The sequence below is a fragment of the Schistocerca serialis genome, chromosome 6 (genome assembly GCF_023864345.2).
Source record: "Schistocerca serialis cubense isolate TAMUIC-IGC-003099 chromosome 6, iqSchSeri2.2, whole genome shotgun sequence".
Lineage (NCBI taxonomy): Eukaryota > Metazoa > Arthropoda > Insecta > Orthoptera > Acrididae > Schistocerca > Schistocerca serialis.
In genome coordinates, this window is record NC_064643.1 from 550,479,344 (window position 1) to 550,503,738 (window position 24,395).

Consider the following 24,395-nt stretch of genomic DNA (forward strand, 5'->3'; position numbering starts at 1 on the left):
TCAGAAGAGAAAGAACGTTTATTCATGTTTTCACTTTTATATTACTAATGGCTGTAACACTCAAATTAGTAAATCATATTTATACACTACTGGCCATTAAAATTGCTACACCAAGAAGAAATACAGATGATAAACGGGTATTCATTGGACAAATATATTATACTAGAACTGACATGTGATTACACTTTCACGCAATTTGGGTGCATAGATCCTGAGAAATCAGTACCCAGAACAACGACCTCTGGCCGTAATAACGGCCTTGATACGCCTGGGCATTGAGTCAAACAGAGCTTGGATGGCGTGGTACAAGTACAGCTGCCCATGCAGCTTCAACACGATACCACAGTTCATCAAGAGTAGTGACTGGCGTATTGTGACGAGGCAGTTGCTCGGCCGCCATTGACCAGACGTTTTCAGTTGGTGAGAGATCTGGAGAATGTGCTGGCCAGGGCAGCAGTCGAACATTTTCTATATCCAGAAAGGCCCGTACAGGACCTGCAACATGCGGTCGTGCTTTATCCTGCTGAAATGTAGGGTTTCGCAGGGATCGAATGAAGGATAGAGCCACAGGCCGAAACACATCTGAAATGTAACGTCCACTGTTCAAAGTGCCGTCAATGCGAACAAGAGGTGACCGAGATGTGTAACCATTGGCACCCCATACCATCACGCCAGTATGGCGATGACGAATACATGTTTCCTATTTGCGTTCACCGCGATATCGCCAAACACGGATGCGACCATCATGATGCTGTAAACAGAACCTGGATTCATCCGAAAAAATGACGTTTTGCCATTGTGCACCCAGGTTCGTCGTTGAGTACACCATCGCAGGCGCTCCTATCTGTGATGCAGCGTCAAGAGTAACTGCAGCCGTGGTCCAAGCTGCTGCGAATGTCGTCGAACTGTTCGTGCAGATGGTTGTTGTCTTGCAAACGTCCACATCTGTTGACTCAGGGATCGAGACGTGGCTGCACGATCCGTTACAGCCATGCGGATAAGATGCCTGTCATCTCTACTGCTAGTGATACGAGGCCGTTGGGATCCAGCACGGCGTTCCGTATTACCCTCCTGAACCCACCGATTCCATATTCTGCTAACAGTCATTGGATCTCGACCAACGCGAGCAGCAATGTCGCGATACGATAAACCGCAATCGCGATAGGCTACAATAGAACCTTTATCAAAGTCGGAAACGTGATGGTACGCATTTCCCCTCCTTACACGAGGCATCACAACAACGTTCACCAGACAACGCCGGTCAACTGCTGTTTGTGTATGAGAAATCGGTTGGAAACTTTCCTCATGTCAGCACGTTGTAGGTGTCGCCACCGGCGCCAACCTTGTGTGAATGCTCTGAAAAGCTTATCATTTGCATATCACAGCATATTCTTCCTGTCGGTTAAATTTCGCGTCTGTAGCACGTCGTCTTCGTGATGTAGCAATTTTAATGGCCAGTAGTGCATATCTATACAACATCTAACCACTCAAATAAATACCGCTGGGTGTTGTGTGCTGCCCTTAGGTTAGTTAGGTTTAAGTAGTTCTAAGTTCTAGGGGACTGATGACCATAGATGTTAAGTCCCATTGTGCTCAGAGCCAACACCAACAAATAAATAGCCCCTCTCCATCCCACCCTCTCCCACCAACCACAACCACCACCGTCACGACACTCACGTGCACAAAGAACTAAAGAAACTGACCACCGAAAGTGATATGAACTTAAGCACCTGACTAAGAATAAATATACTATCGGAGTCACAGTTTGGAAGTCTAAAGTGTTCAGATATTTGAGAAGGGTCCTCGCGCATACAGTGAGAAGGAATGAGGGGCAGTTAACTAAAAACGAAACAGATAGGAAAAAGTAAGTGAACTATTTATTACTCCAAAAATAACTGCCATAACTGTGAATACGAGGCCTATCTAAGAAGTACGCGACCTTTGGTTTTCGCTCGCAAAATAGAGACCATAGCGCGGCGCCACTGTACACGGTAAAGGAAGAGACAGACTTCTATGCGCATGCGAGAATTTTGTCCCCGCTTACCAGCGCCTCAGTCGCTGCCTGTCGGTCGCTGAGTGAGGTACTACACAACGTGTTCGTCGGATTACCGATTCTCTCAAGACGACTGAACGTGTTGAGCAAAGATACTGCATCGAATTTCATCAAAAGCTTCGCGACTCTCAAAGCGAAACAATTCGTAAGATTCAGCAGGTGTTTGGTGAAGATCCGATGGGTGTAACACAAGCTAAGGAGTGGTTCAACCGATTCAAAAATGGCCGTACATCAGCGGAGAGTGATCAGCGCTCTCGCAGGCCCCAAACTGCTCGAAGTGCAACTGTTGTTGTGAGGGTGCAAAATTTGGCGATGGCAGATCGTCGTTTGACCGTTCGGGAGATTTCCCAAGAGGTTGGAGTGAGTAAAGATTCTGCACATCCAATTTTGAATGGTGATTTGAACATGCACCGAGTGGCTGCGAAATTCGTGCCCAAGTTGTTGTCGCCAGAACAAAAAGACCTCCGTTTTGACGTTTCACAGGAACTTCTGGATACCACCAACACTGATCCCGGGTTTCTGAACACCGTGATAACTGGGGATGAGTCATGGGTGTATGGGTACGACCCAGAAACAAAAAGACAGTTGTCGCAATGGAAGTATCCCGAGTCTCCAAGGCCGAAGAAGGTGCAGCAGGTGCGAAGCAAAATCAAGGTGAAGCTGACTGTTCTTTGATGTCCGTGGAACTGTGCATCCCGAATAAGCACCGGACGCACAACCCGTGACAAAGGAGTAATATCAAGATGTTCTCCGGCGGCTCCGTGACGCCGTTCGGAGCAAAAGACCAGACACGTGGACGGCGAAAAACTGGTAAGTGCATCACGACAACGCCCCCGCACATTCATCCCACTTGATCCAAAATTTCTTGGCCAAACAAATTACAGTCGTTCGCCACCTCCCTACTCTCCAGGCATGGCTCCTTGCGACTTCTGGTTGTTTCCAAAATTGAAGACGCCACTGAAAGGACCCCGTTTTGAGAGTAGAGAAGGGATAATGCGGATCACGACGACGGAGCTGAACACCATTTCAAAAGAAGACTTCTAGAGGTGTTTCCAGCTGTGGAAGGAACGGTGGGCTAAGTGTGTGCAAGCACAGGGGGCCTACTTTGAAGGGGATTTGTGTCCCAACCCCGTCAGGTATTCGAAATATTTTTTCTGGCCAGAGGTGGGATACTTTTTCGACAGACCTCGTATATTTATACCACTGTGAGACATGACGCTCAATGTCTTCATGGAAAAAAAGTGTTTGCAGTTGACAGAGGAATCGTGATTGAACCCAAGCGTGCACCTATTCGTCCGAAGCAAATCGACAGTCAGAAAGTCTCACTTCAGGGATATAAAAATATGGGAATCGCTTTGATAGAGACTGGGACTGTATGGAGGATGTGTAAGCGCCTCCAGCGAAACTTCTGCGGCTTCCTTGAAACAATCTTGGCAACATACGGGTGGCCATTATCTTGAAACAGAACTATTCCGTCCGTCAACATTCCTGGGCGTTTGGATTACGCTCAGATGTTTCGCTGGGAAATCCTCACACATCGTCCATGCAGTCTCAACCTCTCCGCATGCGACTTCCATATTTTGGAAGCCCTGAAGAAACACATTTGTGGGCGTCGATCTACTTCAGACGAAGAGGTGTACGCCAGGATTCAATCGTGGTTCCGTAAGAAGAAGAAGAAGAAGAAGAAAGTTCAAATGGCTCTAAGCACTATGGGATTTAACATCTGAGGTCATAGGTCCCCTAAACTTAGAACTACTTAAACCTAACTAACCTAAGGACATCACATACATCCGTGCCCAAGAGGATTCGAACCTGCAACCGAAGCAGCAGTGCGGTTCCGGACTGAAGCGCCTAGAACCGCTCGGCTTCTGTAAGCACAGCAAGCATTTTTCCATGAAGGTACTGACCATCTTGTCTCAAAGCGGGACAAATGTTTTAACACCTATGGTGATTACTTTAGAAATAATAAACAGTTTACATACTTTTTTCCATCTGTCTCATTTTCATTTGACTGCCCCTCATACTTAAGTTTTGACACTAATATGTTCTGTTATTTACTGAAGGCGTTTAATGTGCGAATGACAAATACCTTTCTAAGAAAATCAGAATATTACGGTGTAACAGGAAATGCTGCAGAATGATTCGAATGGTATCTTTCTAACAGGAAACATAAGGAATCAATAGAAAGGGCCCTGAATCACGCTTTCAGTCATCATCGTACAAGGAACTAATTGCATTTGGTGTTCCACAAGGTTACGTCTTAGGGTTCTTAATTTTCTCGCAAAGGCCCTATGTCAATGATCCGTCTTTAATCAATAACGTTACCAGGTGCCAAGTTTGTTTTGTTTGCAGATGATACAAACATTGCAATAAACAGAAAATCAAGTATAAATTTAGAAAATCCTTTAATAAAATACTCGTGACCCTAAGTTAGTGGTTCATAGACAATTCTTTGTCAACAAAATTTGAAAAGATCCAATATATGCAGTTTGAAACTTGTAAAATAAAAAAAGCTAGCACACTTCACTTAGTTTTACCCCATAACACTAGTATGTCTTTGGCCATTTCAGTCCACTTTTTACTTAAATGATCTTGAAAAGTGCTATTGGGCTACAAACTTTATAGGTATACCACCCATGACATCACAAGCCACGCCATCCTTATCAATGACGTCATCTTCATGTGACAAACCACACCTTCATTACCTCAAGAAGCCGCAACTCACTTCCTTGAACGGTGGTGACCATTAAAATGATATAACCAATCACAGCATAGTATTTCAGCAGACATTAAAATGGAATGAGCAATCGAAGTGCAGCCACAGAGCCGTATCTTGGCCGTTTTCAAAAGTATGTGAACTATCGGAATTTTTGGACCATGTTCAAAAGTATTTATCCAAAAAAATATGTAAAGAGTGTGACTTGCAATATTTTCACATCTAAAATACGTCAGCAAAACACACACACACACACACACACACACACAAAAGCACATATAAAGTCTGTGTTAAGTGTTATAATGGTATCTCCGTGTCTAAAATACGTAAAGTACGTTGGCAGTTCGATCTGAGTCTATGCTATTGCTGATTCACAGAACAAATTCACATCACTTGACGTTTTTATAAGTGTTTCAGTAATGCCTCACCTTACCAAACAGCAGTTAAGGGGTGCAGCACACTCGTCTCATATTTGTGAGGACAACGGTTCCAATCCCCTTCTGGCCATTCAGATTTAGGTTTTCCATGATTCCCCTAAACCGCTTAACGCAACTGCCAGGATGGTTGCTTTCCAAGGGCACGGCCACTTTCCTTCCTCATCCTTCCCTAATCTTAGCTACTTCTCCATCTCTAATGACCTCATTGTTAACAGAGCGGTGAACTCTAACTTCGATGCAAAGATTGTATTCTCGAGATATCGACGTTTCACATCTGTCTTGGCCCATGACTGTCTTTGGCCAGGTTGCGTTGTATGTAAACATTTCATATAGTGATGTTCCGTTGTGTATTAGGAAAATATGCGATTTAAGTGAGGTATCACAATAATTAATATCTCAGCAAAACTGTTTCTTCCCACCTATAATAATTGTGCTTGATCATTTCCGTTGTACGTGATTATGTTGTGTGATTTTACATGTTTTCAAATTTTGGAGGATTATAATTCGATTTTTGATATTGTTCAGTATTTAATTATTGGAAATACAGTTTAAGATAGCCTTGGCGCCTTATTTCCCGTCAGCAAAGGTTTGCAACCTTCTTCAAAAGTTATCTTATGGGTAACTTCAAATAGTCCTAAACCATTTGTAATTGGTAAAGTGACAGTGTGAACAACTTGTAAAAATATGAGGTGATGTTAATTTATTCTGTTAACCAGCAATAACACATTCTCTGATCGAACTGCCAACACCCCTCAAGTATTTTAGATGTGGAGGCACTTCTGTAGCATCTGACGTAAACATTGTGTATGTGGGTGTGTTTCGTTAATGTACTCTTTTGACAATATATGGAATTAACACTGGCAGAACACTGAGTTTCTGACGTACTCTTGCCTACATTTTGAACATTGAATTAACAATGTGACACTTGACAACCATAATAGAACAATTTAGTTGTGGAAAATATTTCATTTGAGGGTCCATTGTGTCTTGCACCAATTATGATACATGGATCAACTTTGGACATTCGCAAGTGCTACTGACCTGTCGGTTCATGGCATATTGTACTACGAGGGTGCGCGCATATGTATGTGTATGTATGTGCGTGCGTGTGAGTGAGTGAGTGTGTATGTGTGTGTGTGATGTATTTTAGATGTGGAATTACTGCAAGTTACACTCTTTATGTAATTTTTGCATAAATACTTTATAACATAGAGCAAAAAATTCAGATCACTTGGATAATTTTGAGCACAGCCAAAATGGCGGTTCTTGGGCTTATTTCTGATTGGCTTTTTCATTTGATGGCCACTAAGATACAACGCTGTGTTTGGTTGTTTCGTTTTAATGGTTGCCACCTTCCCGAGAAAAGGGTTGTACCTTCTTGGAATGTTAAGGCCATCATAGATAAGGAGGATGTAGCTTGTCACTTGATAATAATGTCATTGATAAAGACCTCTGGGTAGTAGAGCTGTGAAGTTTCTAGCCCACTTGCACTTTCTGAAGGTAATTCAGCTGCAAAGTTGGCCAGAATTCCAATAGATATGCTGCTGATAATGCCATTACAGAATCCTTTTTTATGTAAACCGCCAGTCAAAGCTAATGTTTACAGAGTATACAAGTGTGTAACATGAATTACGTATGGCGTGAATTGATAAACGTCCTGCAGAGGCTTGTTCAAGGAACTGGGGATTCTCACTAGAGTTTCCTGATATACAGGGCGTCCCACATGAAACTTGTACGTCTCAGGCCCAAGATTCAAGTAACAATGAGATAACTAAAAAAGAACACATAACAGTAACATTTAAAAACATGTAGTTGCCTGTTTATAAGAGATGCTAGAAGTGGTGTTCATGTGCGTCCAGGCCACTTTACAAGCCGTTCGGCTAGAGATGATTAACTGATTTGCCGGCCAGAGTGGCCGAGTGGTTCTAGGCACTACAGTCTGGAACCGTGTGACCGCTCCGGTCGCAGGTTCGAATCCTGCTTCGGGCATGGTTGTGTGTGATGTCCTTAGGTTAGTTAGGTTCATGTAGTTCCAAGTTCTAGGGGAGTGATGACCACAGCAGTAAAGTCCCATGGTGCTCAGAGCCATTTGAACCATTTTTTTGATTAACTGATTTGATGTGGGACATTAGCAATAAATAATATATCTCTTTTGTAAAGCTACAACACAGTTCATGGAAAGATAAGAATAATTTTCCTAAAGATTTAATGTCGCTTACTTTGGACCAGAAAGATATCCATTATACAGGAACATACATTTTCAATGTCTTAGCAGCAGCCATGGAAAGTGTAACAACTAATAAAGGTAATATTAAGAGGAGCTTAAGTGTCTTATTTGGTGGCACTAATAAATTTTTAGTGGATATATATTTATCAAATAACGTCTGTGTTACATAAAACTGACTTTTGCTCTTCTTCAGTGCAGGAATGTGATCATTGCAAACAAGACGTTGCAAACTGATCTTCTCTTTGATGATGTGTGGCTAGGACATCCATGAGAATTCTCATCTGTAGCTCAGTGTACAGCATAGTCATTTGCTTTTGAGATAAGTTCGTTATCTCTGAAATAGTAATAATAATAATAATGCATATGGCTAGGCCAGGAGCACCAGCTGCGGCTGCCTGCTGCAAATCTTTTTGGTTGACACCATTTTGGCGACTTGCATGTCGATGAATATTAAATGATGGTAAAGACGACACAACACCCAGTGCCTAACAGGAGAAAATATAACCCAGCTGGGAATCGAACCTGGGCACCCCACAGGGTGTCCCACTGTGCTGATCGCTCTCCTGTGGGGACAGACAGCTCTTTAATGAAAATCTTTTAATGATTTTTTGAGTTTTTGACATTCATGAGGTCTATTTCACTAAGAATTTGTGGGAGAGACACCAGCACATTTCTGTCTCTTCCTCTCTCTCTCTCTTTCTTCTTTTTTCTTTTTTTTGCAAATATGTAGGATTTAATCTTGTATTATTACATGTTGTACGTCTTTGAAGATCTCACTATGGATATGGTCAACAAAAAGAACATCTGATCTAATCTAATCCTGCGAGAGTTATGCTTCTGACTACCACATATCAAGACATGGGCACAAAATATGTGTGTGATAAACTTCTATGGTTTCTCGACTCGACAACTGAAGTTATCCGAAATTGTTAGCTGAAATATATTTGGTCACAGTACAAAATAAAACTGTTTACATAAGATTTGAGTAACTGAATATAATGGCTACCAGTTTACCACGTTTAAAGTAAAGTGATTTAATTCTAAGTGGGAGCCTTAGCAGAATGTAAGCCGAAGAATTCATTACTTGTATCGCAAATAATAGGATAAGGGTGTCAGGTAAATACCGGATGATATTTAAGCTCCCCGAGTCTGGGGCCAAAAGGAGGAGGGAAGTCTATATAAATATTAGTTCAAAATTACTTATTTCGAAACAGTAGAGCTTGATATGAATATCTCAAGACAAATTAAAGTTTGTCTCAAACTAGTGTTGGAAGCCAGATGTCCTCCTTATCACAAGCAGTCAACTAAGTTTTTCTAATGGTATCGTAAATTTGTAATTAACCCACTGTTTCTAACTTACATGTGTCAAGTGAAGTAAATAAAAGCATGACCGTTGCTGAACTGGGACATTGGGTAAATTCATGTGCTATGGAGTACAAGGCAAACAGTTACTGCTTTTGGTGATCTACTGTTGGATGTGGCACTTTGCATCAACCTTTCACGTCGATTCACTATTAAATGGCCGGAAATCAGAAGTCCTATCGGAACACACAGGTGTAAGGCTACTGCTGTCGCAGTTCTCTCTCGTGTGTGCGAGCAATAGCGGCGGCGGGCTGTAGTAACGAGTAAAACTACATCTCTAGACTCAACAGTGGATCTTGTGTGTGTATTGCTGGCATGCAGGCGACAGCGAAGGTTCGTTCCTAGCAGTAACCATGAGTGGACACTAAGAGGCGCAATATGATCCTTGTACACTACTGGCCATTAAAATTGCTACGCCAAGAAGAAATGCAGATGATAAACGGGTATTCATTGGACAAATATTTTATACTAGAACTGACATGTGATTACATTTTCACGCAATTTGGGTGCATAGATCCTGAGAAATCAGTACCCAGAACAACGACCTCTGGCCGTAATAACGGCCTTGATACGCCTGGACATTGAGTCAAACAAAGGTTGGATGGCGTGTACAGGTACAGCTGCCCATGCAGCCTCAACACGATACCACAGCTCATCAAGAGTAGTGACTGGCGTATTGTGACGAGTCAGTTGCTCGGCCACCCTTCACCAGACGTTTTCAATTCGTGAGAGATCTGGAGAATGTGCTGGCCAGGGCAGCAGTAGAACATTTTCTGTATCCAGAAAGGCCCATACAGGACCTGCAACATGCGGTCGTGCATTATGTTGCTGAAATTTAGGGTTTCGCAGGGATCGAATGAAGGGTAGAGCCACAGGTCGTAACACATCTGAAATGTAACGTCCACTGTCAAAGTGCCGTCAGTGCGAACAAGAGGTGACCGAGACGTGCAACCAATGGCACCCCATACCATCCTGCCGGGTGATACGCCAGTATGTGCGTTCACCGCGATGTCACCAAACACGGAATGTGACCATCATGATGCTGTAAACAGAACCTGGATTCATCCGAAAAAATGACGTTTTGCCATTCGTGCACCCAGGTTCGTCGTTGAGTACACCATCGCAGGCGCTCCTGTCTGTGATGACCGCAGCCATGGTCTCCGAGCTTATAGTCCATGCTGCTGCAAACGTCGTCGAACTGTTCGTGCAGATGGTTGTTGTCTTGCAAACGTCCACATCTGTTGACTCAGGGATCGAGACGTGGCTACACGATCCGTTACAGCCATGCAGATAAGATGCCTGTCATCTCGACTGCTAGTGATGCGAGGCCGTTCGGATGCAGCACGGCGTTCCGTATTACCCTCCTGAACCCACCGATTCAATATTCTGCTAACAGTCATTGGATATCGACCAACGCGAACAGCAATGTCGCGATACGATAAACCGTAATCGCGATAGGCTGCAATCCGACCTTTATCAAAGTTGGAAACGTGATGGTACGCATTTCTCCTCCTTACACGAGGCATCACAACAACGTTTCACCAGGCAACGCCGGTCAACTGCTGTTTGTGTATGAGAAATCGGTTGGAAACTTTCCTCATGTCAGCACGTTGTAGGTATCGCCAGCGGCGCCAATGTTGTGTGAATGCTCTGAAAAGCTTATCATTTGCATATCACAGCATCTTCTTCCTGTCGCGTATCTTCGTGGTGTAGCAATTTTAATGGCCAGTTGGGTAGTTACTGGAACGAGAATCGCTCCATGCCTGGGAAGCTTACACATCAGCGGTCCAGGGGAGGAGAAATCGTTTTGATAGGAAGTTTGATTAGATACAAAATCAGAAAGAAACTAGTACACCTGGAAAAACCACGTAGATTTTGATCCGATGACGGCATATGCCACCTGGGTGATAGTAGATGTAATGATAACGGTTTCAGCGTCGTTTGTCAGCAGATAGCTTAGTGGCATAGCTACCAGAGAGCCTCTTAATAGGAAATTCTCACTGCCAGAAGGCTCATTGTGGTGCAAACGAGTGAAGCAAGCAGGCAGCCATACAATGAAGATGCAACCGTGCTTCCTGCAGCCAACTGAGCGAGTTTGAAAGAGGTCACATTGTAGCCTTCCTAGTGGTGGGATGGTCCTTTCGCAGCATTGCCACACAAATCGGACGTACTGCGTCAGTTGTGCAATGATGCTGGTATCAGTGGTCACGTGAACATCCTCACGCCAGTAGACAGGGTACAGAGTACAGACGCTCACCAGGTTGGTCATATTGTAGGGGCAGCAGTGTCAGATCGTACAGCTTCCACAGCACAGATGAAAAGGCTTCAGAGTCCAGATGTGTCAACACGATCTCTGGCGAGCCGGTTATTAGCAGTGGGAGTACGGGCACGCACACCTCTAGCCTGTCTTCCACGCACACCACAGCATCGACGTCCACGGCTCGACTGGAGCCGTCAGAGATCGCTCGGAAGATGGAACGGCACGCCGTAGTCTTCAGCGATGAAAGCAGATTCTGCTTTCACGCAAGTGATGGTCGCTTGCACTCACGATGTAGACCTGGTGAGTGCTACCTCCCGAGTGTATTCGTCCAAGGCACACTGCCCCACCCAAGGGCTTATGGTTTGGGATAAAATAGGCTACAACTCTCTTTCGCCTTTGGTATTCATAGAGGGGATGCTAACAAGCACACGGTACGTGTAGAATATTGTGAAACCCGTTCTTTTGATATTCTTGCAACACGAAAGTGATGTGTTATTCAGATATTATAATGCTTGCCCATACACTGCCAGTGAAACTCAGCATGCTCTTGGAAGACGTTCAGTAACTTCCCTGCCCGGCACGTTCTCTGGACTCGTCGCCAGTCGAGACAAGTGCCCCGAGCGACTTGTCAACCAACAACTCTTATTCTTGTAGAACTACGTGAACAGGTCGAACAGGATGGCATATCATATCCGAGGACAGTATTCGCCATCTGTACTGTCGACTGGATGTCAGAGTCAGTGGCTGCATTGCAGCTCGTGGAGGCTACACCACGTACTAATACGGTTTGCTTCAGCTTGGGTCGATACCTGGTACCTCAGAACCGCTTGTGCTATAGATCTGTAAATATAATCATTTCATGTACACCACATGCACCACTGCAATAATAAATCTTCAGTGAATCGGAAACCTCTAAAAGGTGTTTCTCTGGCACTGTATTATGGCATATAATATATGTAGCTTATGCATTATTGAAGGACAGATATATGAACAATAATTTCTTATTTTACGCGTTCATTCTAAAATTTATCTTCACGATCCGAAGAACCTTATTTGCAAGTAGTTCATAGTCTCGAGTGGATGAGATGAGATGTAAGCAGAAGAGTTTGGAGATTTGTGAGTAATGTACACAAGTCACTGTGTTGAAGAATATGAACGATTTTAAGCGAAGTGAAGATGACGCTAGCTGCTTTCTTTAGTGCAATCAAAAGACACTACCATCTATGTCACATATTTTAATACTCACAAACTGACTCATCAAAACATATATGGAACTTCTCGTTGACCTGGAATCATTTCACAGTACAGCTAAAGGAAAAAATCAGAAAACTGTTAATCTCTAACTATAACATAAGATGTTCTTTTTTAATTTGTTATCCGACTCTCTGTCTGCCGGACCGTCTGTTAAGATCCCCTTTTTTCTCAGGAACCGGTTGACTTATATATATGAAATGTATGTCGCATGCTAAGGTATACAGTGTCTTCTCGGTGTAATAAATGAAAGCTTCTATGTCTTCCCCGATAGCTGAGTGGTCAGCGCTGCGGCTTGTCACGCCAAGGGGCCCGGTTTCGAATCCCGGCTAGGTCGGAGAGTTTCTCCATTCAGGGACTGGATGTTGTGTTGTCCTCATTATCATTTCATTATCACCAGTGGAAGGCAACGGGAAGACACCACTGGAGTCACTTTCCTGGACACTCATGCGGTGGACCTCTCTGATGAGGCTTCCCCATGACAAGACTTGCAGTAAGGCAGAACACAAAGTTAGTTTCTAAGTCTATGTAATCAAAAGATACGGCCATTTATGTCACATAATTTGATACTAGCAAACTCAGTCATCAAAAGCTGTAGGGTACTTCCTGTCGACCTAGAATCGTGAAATTTGCCAAGGCGCAAAGTCTCACAGTTCTTGTAAAGGAAAAAATACAATTGTTAATTTGTAATTACGAAGGTCACTCCAAAAGAAATGCACACTATTTTTGTAAAAATACAGTTTTCATTCTGCATGTGTGAAAGTTTTACAGTGTGTAGAGACTTCCTCCTCACTTGTTTTCAAACGTAGTTCAACATGTTCCCGTGAGTGGCGCCATCACAGCCTGTCTTCAAGATGGCTGCTACACGTGACGTTCGTCAGAAGCAACGTGCTGTCATAGAATTCAAATGGTTCAAATGGCTCTGAGCACTATGGGACTTAACTTCTGAGGTCATCAGTCCCCTAGAACTTAGAACTACTTAAACCTAACGAACCTAAGGACATCACACACATCCATGCCCGAGGCAGGATTCGAACTTGCGACCGTAGCGATCGCGCGGTTCCAGACTGTAGCACCTAGAACCGCTCGGCCACCCCGGCCGGCTGTCATAGAATTCCTGTGCTGTGAAAACGAGGCAGTGGGAAACATCCACAAGAGGTTGAAAAAGGTGTTGCTGTCGATCGCAGTACAGTTAGTCGGTGGGCAAGCAGGTTACGTGACGAAAGCGGGCACGGCAGTATTGAGGATTGTCCTCGCAGCAGCAGGCCTCGTACTGCACACACTCCTGACAATGTGCAGAGAGTTAACGAATTGGTGACTGCTGAGAGACGCATCACAGTGAACGAATTGTTCAAATGTTTAGATGTGTGCGAAATCTTATGGGACTTAACTGCTAAGGTCATCAGTCCCTAAGCTTACACACTACTTAACCTAAATTATCCTAAGGACAAACACACACACCCATGCCAGAGGGAGGACTCGAACCTCCGCCGGAACCAGTCGCACAGTACATGACTGCAGCGCCTTAGACCGCTCGGGAACGAATTGTTACGCTACGTTGGGATAGGGGAAGGAAGTGTTTGCAGAATACTGAAAGTGTTGGCGTTAAAAAAGGTTTGTGCCAGGTGAGTTCCGAGGATGTTGACAGTGGCTCACAAAGAAACAAGAAAAACGGTATGCAGCGAAGTTTTGGAACAATACCAGAATGGTGGAGATCAATTTCTTGGAAGAATTGTGACAGGTGATGAAATATGGCTCCATCATTTTTCACCAGAGACGAAGAGGCAATCAATGGAGTGGCATCATGCAAATTCACCCAAGAAAAAAAATTCAAAACCACACCTTCTGCTGGAAAAGTTATGGCTATGGTGTTTTTAGATTCCGAAGGACTCTTGCTTGTGGACATCATGCCAAGTGGAACCACCACAAATTCTGATGCATATGTGACAACACTGAAGAAACTTCAAGCTCGACTGAGTCGTGTTCGACCACATCGGCAAAAGCAGGATGTTTTGCTGTTGCATGACAATGCACGGCCACATGTCAGTCAAAAAACCATGGAAGTGATCACAAAACTCGGATGGACAACACTGAAACACCCGCCTTACAGTCCTGACCTGGCTCCATGTGACTATAATCTCTTTGGGAAACTGAAAGACTCTCTTCGTGGAACAAGGTTTGAAGATGATGACTCTCTTGTGCGCGCTGCCAGACAGTGGCTCCAACAAGTTGGTCCAGAATTTTACCGTGCGGGTATACAGGCGCTGGTTCCAAGATGGCGTAAGGTAGTTGAGAGGGATGTAAATTATGTGGAGAAATGAAAATATTGTTCGTAAAGGATGTATCTACACGCTGTAAAACTTTCAAACATGTAGAATGAAAGATGAATTTTTTAAAAAATAGTGTGCATTTCTTTTGGAGTAACCCTTGTACATCACACGAAAAAACTGTTTTTGTCATTTGTTATCCGACTATTTGTGTGTCCTATTAAGACAAATTTTTCTCAGAAATGCGTAGACGTCTATCTTGTCTATATCAATGTCGACTACAGGGAAAGATCGTCGAGCTTCTTGATTACCAGGATTGACGAACTATCTGTATACATAACTAAGTTTTTCAGGAACCCTCGGTGTGCGTGTCCTACTCGAACTTGTCCGGCTTTTTTTCTTAACTAACAGGAAATCTTGCATCATAAGCTTGGACCAGTTGATCAGGCCATCTCTTCAGAGACAGAATATCACAGGTTCTCCGGGCTCCCTTCTCCTCTTACATTTCTAGCTATACCTTAAGATGAAGACGATTTGAGAAGCACACCAATTTCAGAGCCAAGGGAATACTGCACAACATGAGTGGGTACTGCACTGCCGTAAGCTGCTGAAATCATCGAGTATAGAACCAATTTTTGCTCGATCAGCATTGGACAGACGGTTGTACAAATCTCGAACAGACAAATATGCTGCAAGATATACTATGTGGAATGTCATAATCGATATACGGCTGTCATGAAAAGCTATTTTATTTCAGAATTTAACCTTTGATGTAATTGTAGGCTTGTTACCTTGCACTTGAAGTCGTCAGTTTCAATCAGGTTAACCAGAACTTCCAGTCCTCCGGTATCTCTTATGGCCGTCTGGTTGGCGTCGGTGGTGAGGTCGTGGTCCTTGAGGCAGCAGAGTGCGATAACCGTCGCTGTCTGGTTTCCTGACTACACATCGAAAACATAATTTCAATTATGCACAAGTAAAAGTCAAAGAGTATGTCCCTCGTTATAGTTACAGAACATATCTAGGAGGAAGACGAATCACCTGGAAACGATGCCCTCCCCTCCCAATTAAGGAAAATTAGGGTGTAACCATGAGCATCAACAGAAATTTTCCAAAGGAACGTCGGGTGGGAGGGATGAGGATGAACCGGCCAGAGTGGCCGAGCGGTTCTATGCGCTTCAGTCTGGAACCGTGCGACCGCTACGGTCGCACGTTCGAATCCTGCCTCGGGCATGGATGTGTGTGACGTCCTTAGGTTAGTTACGTTTAAGTAGTTCTACGTTCTAGGGGACTGATGACCACAGATGTTAAGTCCTATAGTGCTCAGAGCCATTTGAACCATTTCTTTGATGGGGATGAGGTGGGGTGGGTGGGGGAAAGCCAAACATAAAATTAAAAAAAAATTGCGGCTCCAGGGAATAGATAGCCGCCATCGGCATGGGAGAGCGGTGTGCTGACCTCACGCCCCTCCATACTGCGTCCAAATGACGTCATTGGCTGAGGATGAGAAGCCGGTCGGTCGGACCCGATTAACCCATCTGAGACATAACGCGGAGCTTTGCTTTGATTTGCTATTTCAGCGACATGGGACATTGTAGCATAATACACAGAAGGACTATGGCAGCAAACACATCACCGTAAACGAATAACAACAATGTAATATTAAAGACTTTATTTCTCTCTTATTGCGGTCCGCCATAAAACACAAACCAGTCGCCTTAGAAAGGAGAATTTCAAAGCATAAGTGTCAAACGAAAATTCTTTTCATTTTTTCAGCCTCTTCAATTCACTAAATCATAAATTGCATCAGAAAATTTTATACAGTCAAATAAAAAACCTTAAGTAATGTGTTACGGGTTTTTTGATTCGAAAATTGCTATAAACAACTATTTTGTCAAGCTAATTACCACAAAATTTGTCCTCGCAGGGCCCACACCACACGTTCAGCTTAGAGGTCTATGAACTCCAAATAAGGTCCTCCTGTCAAAGGCTGGGATTGAATGCGACGACGGATTGGTGCATGTGGTGCATGTATCAGTACTAACGGAGAGCATTTTGAACATTTCATGGAAAGAAAGGGTTTCATGTTGGCTGGTGGTTCATCATCTTCCCCACAACTAAGGAATAGTTCACAGATTAGAAAATGTAGTCTAACCTGGAAATATAGGGTTTCGGATCAGCTTCCAAATACAATATTTCCTTCTTCTAAACAAGAGGAATGTGTTATGAAATCAGTCTGGATGTACTTTTTTAATAGTATTATGAGATCCGTGAAACCACATTTGGTCAGAAAACGAGTTAAATACTTTATTTGTAGAATTAACAAAAATTAATAAAACGCGAAAAAATGTGAGAGAGTACAAGAACAAATAACTCGTTACAGAGAAAATTTCTCAACCACTGAGAGGAACTCTCATACAAAATAGGATTGTGCCACAAAGAAATTTTCGAACTCTAGCTTGAAAGTATTCCTAGCGATGTGAACAACGCCCTACACGAATTTCGCGAACCGACAGATCAGACTGAACGATCTAATCTGGCATAAGACTATTGTTGGTGGAATCGCAGAGCAGCCCCAAAATATAACAAGGCACGTGGTAATAGAGTGAAACTAAGCAATATAAACAAGCTTTCACGTTTAGTGTCACAGACAGCGGAGATCATTCTTTAGTAAAATAGCAGTATTCAACTTCTGCACAACTTCTTTATGTTACACTTCCAACAAAGCCTACCATATACTCTCAGTCCAAATGTATCAAATGACCTGCTTCACTGACTGTTTGGCCTCCATGAGACAGTAAAATTTCGCTTTCAGAAGAATTCTGTGTCAGAAAATATATTCATTGCGATTCTTTGTAGTTAAGCTGTAATCTGTTCTCCGAATGCCACAAACTGATGTTACTGACTAGGCTATTAGCTACCTCATTTATATTACGTTTCATGTCTTCTGACTATCGCTTGTACCATTTGAAAAGAAAAAAAATGTTAGAGTCATCTATCATAAGCATCAAGAAAAGCAATGGATCCAGAATAGAACCGTGTGGTATACCCCACTTTACATGACTTTTCTTCCCGCCCCTCCCCCCCTCCTCCAAATCAAATTCAAATCTCTTCCCTGTACGTTAACACTGGAGGACACTGTTTTGCTTCCAGTTTTTCAGACATAAATTGGACCACTGTTGTGCCTCTTCGCTGATTCCACAATGTTCCAACTAAACTGAAAATGCTGCATGGTCCACACAATAAAGTGCCTTTGTTAAATCAAAGAAAATACTACTGCCCTCAACTTATCCCTTACAGCTACTAGTGTCTCACACCCATAAGCGTCCGCAAGAACTGGCAAGAGAGGTTCTGTCTCCCACCTTCTCCAGCTCCTAGGATCTAGAGTGTAGAGTTTTTATTCATTACAGGCTCAAATGGCTCTGAGCACTATGGGACTCAACTGCTGAGGTCATTAGTCCCCTAGAACTTAGAACTAGTTAAACCTAACTAACCTAAGGACATCACAAACATCCATGCCCGACGCAGGATTCGAACCTGCGACCGTAGCGGTCTTGCGGTTCCAGACTGCAGCGCCTTTAACCGCACGGCCACTTCGGCCGGCTATTCATTACAGGATTCTCATACTTTTCTAGAAGTAACTTCCCGTACTCACGCTAAGTTTATCGTTTAGTCTGCTGTAGTATTACGTGGCGGATCGCGAAGAGACAGAACAATTGTATCGTGTTATGTTTTGGGCAGCTCTGTGCTTCAATCAACAACAGCTTTGGGCCAGATTAGGATGGTCAGTCAGATCTGCCTCGTAAGTTCGCGAAATTCGTGTAGGGCGTTGTGCAGGTATCTCGGAATTCTTTCAAGTCCGGGTTGGAATGTTTCTTTGTGCACCACTCCTTGTATTTTGTCCACGACTTTCTCTAAAAAATGGCTCTGAGCACTATGGGACTTAACATCTATGGTCATCAGTCCCCTAGAACTTAGAACTACTTAAACCTAACTAACCGAAGGACGTCACACAACACCCAGTCATCACGAGGCAGAGAAAATCCCTGACACCGCCGGGAATCGAACCCGGGAACCCGGGCGTGGGAAGCGAGAACGCTACCGCACGACCACGAGCTGCGGATGACTTTCTTTCAGTGGTTGAAAACATTTATCTGTGACACACATTTTTTCGTGTTTTATTACTTCCGTTGATTATATATTTTCTTATTAGTATTCTATAAACAATGTACTGGCTCGCTCTGTGAACAAGTAGGTGTGGCTACCGTGGTCCCACGGACCTCATAAATGTTGTAAAAATAAATGCAGCGAGACTGCTTTCAGAACACATTCCTCTTACATAGGAGAAGAAAATATTTAATTTTGAAGCTGGTCCGGAAACCATCTAATTCCAGGTTACAGTACCTTTTCTATAACTCTCAACAGTACTTTAACCGTCAGGAACAGAATGTACCAGCGAACCACATTAACTGGTTCTTGCATGAAAAGTTCTAAATGCCCTCTGCTGGTATTGATATATTCACCAACCCGTCGTCGCATTGAATCCCAGATGAACAGGTTTCTACAGCAGGTTAGTATTTAGGGTTCATAGATCTCTGGGCTGAACCTGTTGTGTTGGACCCGCTTTCGTGATAATTAGCTCAACAAAATAGTATTCTAGAGCAATTTTGGAATTAAACACTTGTAACACTGCATTTAAGGTTTTTTATTGTATCTCACTGTATAAAATTTTCCTATGCCACTTATGATTCAAAGAGTTGATGAGATTGAAAAAACGAAAGGAATTTTCGTTTGTCACTTCTGCTTTATAAATGATCTTTTTAGGGCGATTAGTTGTTTTTCTTTTGCTAGCCATAATAAAAGGTTACACGGAAAAATACATTGTTGTCGTTCGCTTACGATGATGTATACGCTGCGACAATAGTTCGGTGTGTTACGTTACAACGTCCCATATTGCTATAATAGCAAAGCAAAGCCCTTCGTTAAAGCTACAGTTGGGACCGACCGACTGCCGTGTTATCCTCTACCGATGGCGTCATTTGGATACTGTATGACGTGATAAAATAAGAAACCGGAGTCGACAAGGAACAGATATGGAACCCAGTATTGGTATCAGAATTTAAATGATCTTTGGGTGACGTAAGGTCAAGTAAAGCAAAAGGGATCGATAACATTCCATTGGAATTTCTAAATTCATTGTGGGAAGTGACCCCAAAACGACTATTCAGGCTGGTCGGTAGAATCTATGTGACTAGTGATAAACCGTGAGACTTTCGGAAAAACTTCATCCACACAATTCCGAAGATAGCAAGAACCGACAAGTGCGAGAATCATCGCACACTCAGCTTAACAGATCATGCCTCCAAGTTGGTAATAAGAATAATATACAGAAGGATGGGACTGTTAGAGAACGATCAGTTTCACTTTAGGAAAGGTAAAGGGACGAGGGAGGCAATTGTGACGTTGCCGTTGAAAATGGAGAGAAAGACTAAAGAAAAAGCAAGACAAGTTCGTACGTTTGTCGACCTGGAAAAAGTGTTCACAATGGTACTAGATGTCCGAAATTTTCAGAAAAATATGGATGAACTATAGGGAGAAACGTGTAACATACATTATGTCCAAGATCCAAGAAGGAACAATAAAACTGAAGTGCGGAGTACTTGGATTAAAAAGGACGTAAGACAGGGATGTAATCTTTCGCCCCTATTATTCAATCTATACATCGAAGTGCAATGGATTACAATTCAGGGTGAAAGGATATCGATGATAAGATTCGCTGATGACTATGCTATCCTAACTGAAAGTTAAAAAGAATTTTAGGATCTGTTGAAAGAAATGGACAGTCTAAAGAGTACAAAATATGGACTGAGAATAAATCGAAGAGAAACGAAAGTAATGAGAAAGAGTAGAACTGAGAGCAGCGATAAACTTCATATGAGACTTGGGGATCACGAAAGTGGATGAAGTTAAGGAATACTGCTACATAAGAAGGAAAAAAAAAGGGTAGACGGAGAAAGGAGGGCGTACAAGGAAGACTAGCACTGGCAAAAAAAGGAAGTATAGTATCAAACATAGGTCTTAATTAAGGAAGAAATTTCTGAGAGTGTATGTTTAGAGTACAGGATAGCATGGTAGTGAAACATGGACTGTGGGAAAACGGGAATAGAGGACAACAGAAAGAGTTGAAAATTAGGTGGACCGATAAGGTAAGAAACGAGGATGTTTTGCGCAGAACTGGCGAGAAAAGGAATATGTGGGGAACACTGACAAGAAGAAGGAACAGGATGAAAGGATGTCCATTAAGGCATCAGGGAATGACTTCCATGGTATTAGAGGAAACTGTAAAGGGAAAAAAACTGCAGAGGAATGCAGAGATTGGAGTACATACAGCAAATAATTGAGGCTATAGGACACAAGTATTACTCTGAGATGAAGAGGTTTACGCAGGAGAGGATTTCGTGGCGGGTCGCATCAAACCAGTCAGAAGAGTAATTAATGAAAAAAAATGGAGGGGCGTGGGGTCGGCATACTGCTCTCCTCGCCTTTGGCGCTTTTTTAGACCTTGGAGTCGCTACTTCTCCTACAAGTAGCTCCTCAATTGGCATCACGAGGCTGAGTGCGCTCGCTCCAGTCCTCCCAGCAAGCAAATTCCATGTCACTACTTGGAATCGAATCCGGGTCCTCCGCACATCAGCCAGACACGCTGAGCACTGAGCTACTGAGGCGAACGTTGCTGTAATAGCGAGGCTGAATAAATTTCTTGGTTTGGTTCCTGTTGGTAGTACCATAATTGTTGCCACAAAAATATTTTTTACAAGTATACAGCAATATTTTAAAACTGCTTTTGTTTGTTTTTTTGTTCTCACTAAAATGTGCACGGCGATCACCTGACATCTATTGTTGCCACGAGTCAGTGTTTTGTCTTGTCAGGCAATTCCCAAACTTTCACACCGTACATCGATATAACATTAAGCTTTTCACAACTTTAAGACGCAAGAATCCGTGTCTAACTAAATCGAGCTCACTTCAAACTGCAAACATTCCGTTAACCGTACATCGAAAAGTCGAAGTGAAGTACTACAGGTATGACCAGCCACCAATGGGAATTTGAAGCAAGGAATTGCGGGCTTTGAGTGGTGAATCCTGACTTAAATTGTATCGGCTGTCCACTGAAAAATTCAGCCGAGTAAGCTCATACAAAATAGGTATGTCTACGTCTCTTACGATTGTAAGAAGGCCTACGGCAGGCAATTAAAATAAACTCATTTCCTATTTTAAACTTATGTGGTGCGGCTCCTTAGGTCGGATCCTAGGTAGCCTGGGATTAAATAAGGCCCTATTCCACAATACAGACGCCAAAACGCTCTGCATTTTGTTATCGTGGCTCGATACGTGACAGCTTACGAGTAGCCCACAAGTAAAAGTCTAGTGCTTTTCAGTCTGGAGAATCGGTCCACCTCTTCCTTACCATATGTCACGAAATCTGTTATGTAATAGCCAACGGGCATTAACACTAGAATGAAGAGCAACTTCACCGTGCGTCGAGTACATGTTTCCCCGTATCGATAAGTCCTCATCCTCTGGCACATCAGGTAGAGAAGTGACTCCCAACCTAGGGGAGGGAGGGAAAGGGAGGGGGGGGGGAGAGGAGGTGAATTTAAATTTTGTATGAGGTAAAACCAAAAAGGAGACAGCAATCCGTTGCAGTGCTGTTTATTGCATATCTAGGTTTCTGTCACTGTATGGCCATCTTCAGTGCAATAAATGCAAGTTAAAACATGAAAAACACTTGCACATGCACAAAGTCCAGTATACACGAGATGAACTCAGCCTCTGACATCAACAGTCCAGTTGGGTCCACGTATATATACAAGTGGTTTTAATATTTTAACCTACATTTACTGCACTGAAAGTGGCCACACAGTGACCGAAATCTAGATACACAATAAACATCATTGCTATTGACTGCTACATCCTTTACTACTTGAAATGAACATAGTCGCCGGGCACGATTGTCTCCACGTGGAATCAAACTTGATGAACCCAGCCTACTCGTTACCACTGTGGATAATTATGTTGTCACTGAATCGAATCGCTTTGTAAACTTGTCTCATAGCAAAGCCAGTGAAACACTTTTGCGACCTGCCAAACGTAGCTGTGGTGGAAGCGAGGAGGAATATTTCTGAACGAACTGAGGCAGGAACATTGACTGTTGCTTTAGCTAAATGTTGACTGACGCCTTTAAATGCCCATTCAGTTAATATTTTCTTGATGCCAAGTAGTGTGGTCCCTAAAGTTTCGAACGCATTTTTTAATTGCTAAAAACTGTGCATCGAGTTATGTAAGTACATTTTCCGTTTATGATATGTATGGTTACATTTGATCCACGTAAGTACAGTATAAAGGAAACCACCATACCCACAATTAAGGTTTTACAGTTTCGTTCCGCCAGTTATCGAATTATTTTTACAGTTTTCTTATTCCTTCGAAAGCTAATTACTACGAATAATAAACACTCTGGACTCTCTTTTACTTTTACGCTATCCGTGTTAACATTAAAAACGCTAACGGAAGAATACGGCAGTCTATTCTCCGACGAGCGACGTCACCGTTATCGATGCTTTATATATTATATTTTTAACACTTACATCGTCACGAAAAGTGCTATAAAACTGGAGGGGAATTCCGGATTACGTTAAACGTGGACTACGCAGAAAGAATCGATTTATACCTGGATCATTAAAGAAATTACCAACAGGTAATAAGAAAGTATGATAGTATCTGACATATCCTTGTGATATATGTAATATTAATTTTTCCTGTTTTTATTGATTATTAAATATGATAAAGATGTATTTGTGTGTTGCTTTTTACGCCGTTCTATACATTTATCATCGACGTTTTGGAGTCGATTATTATCGACCATCTACAGTTTGGCAACATCCCACATCCCTAGGAAAGTGTAGTTGGTGGAACGTGCGAGTGAACATTCCATCCCCATGGCTCGTGTCGGCCGTGGTAGGAAGACTCCAGGGCGTATGCGGCGAGGAACAGGGTAGGCCAGCTGCCCATCCCCCTCTCCCCACCCACCCAGCCAGAGATTCCGTAGTTTAACGGGCGCTATCGTGACACCAATTATACTCATAGTTTGGAATGTTTAAACAGCATAATATATCTGTTGGCCTATCGCAAACCGCAAATAAATATTTCGGAAGTTACAATGATTTGTAGAAACGCACGTGGACAGGAGTGATATTCTGATATGGGCCATTGCTGTATCCCGAATAAAGGAACGAATATTTTCCAATTTAAAAGGTTGTCAGAAGTTTAAAGACTGTTTCTCCACGTTATCGAAGTTTTGAACGTTTCTATAATATGAACTTAAACGACAGATTCAATAACATTTTAATTCATTAAAATGGATAGAATGCTTCACAGGGGACATATTCCTTACTCAATAGAAACATTAATACATTCGATTTGTTTCAAATGACTATTGTTTGCAAAGAGTTCATCATTGGGAAAGAATATTTTATATGAACTTTTTGTGTACGTGTTGGTTTAAATCATATAGTTTAACATCCATATGTGGCTCATGCAGGCAGCCATTATGAGGGCGGCTCAGTAAGTACGTGTGTTTGAAGACAGATGACATTACTAATGAAAGTTGAGGTTATCATGGTACACCGCCATCTGCAGGCCGACAAAGGTTAATTTAGATATGACAGATATTTCAGTAAATTGTGCCGTAGGTTTTTCGTCGAGATGGAAAACAAGCAGTATCGTTCAGTGACTCAATTTTTTATATTGGTGGGAAAATGTGTG

The 24,395-nt window shown here is 42.7% G+C and overlaps 1 protein-coding gene across 1 annotated transcript in view; it reads right to left on the reverse strand.

Moving 5' to 3' along the window:
• The window catches only part of LOC126484978 (armadillo repeat-containing protein gudu), a gene marked incomplete at its 5' end in the record, with an annotated part of 199,433 nt that overhangs the window by 172,134 nt on the left and 2,904 nt on the right, over positions 1-24,395 (reverse strand). The window contains one exon of the mRNA XM_050108583.1: positions 15,365-15,511. Within this exon, the coding sequence (XP_049964540.1) occupies positions 15,365-15,511 (147 nt within the window). The remainder of the gene's footprint in view (positions 1-15,364; positions 15,512-24,395) is intronic.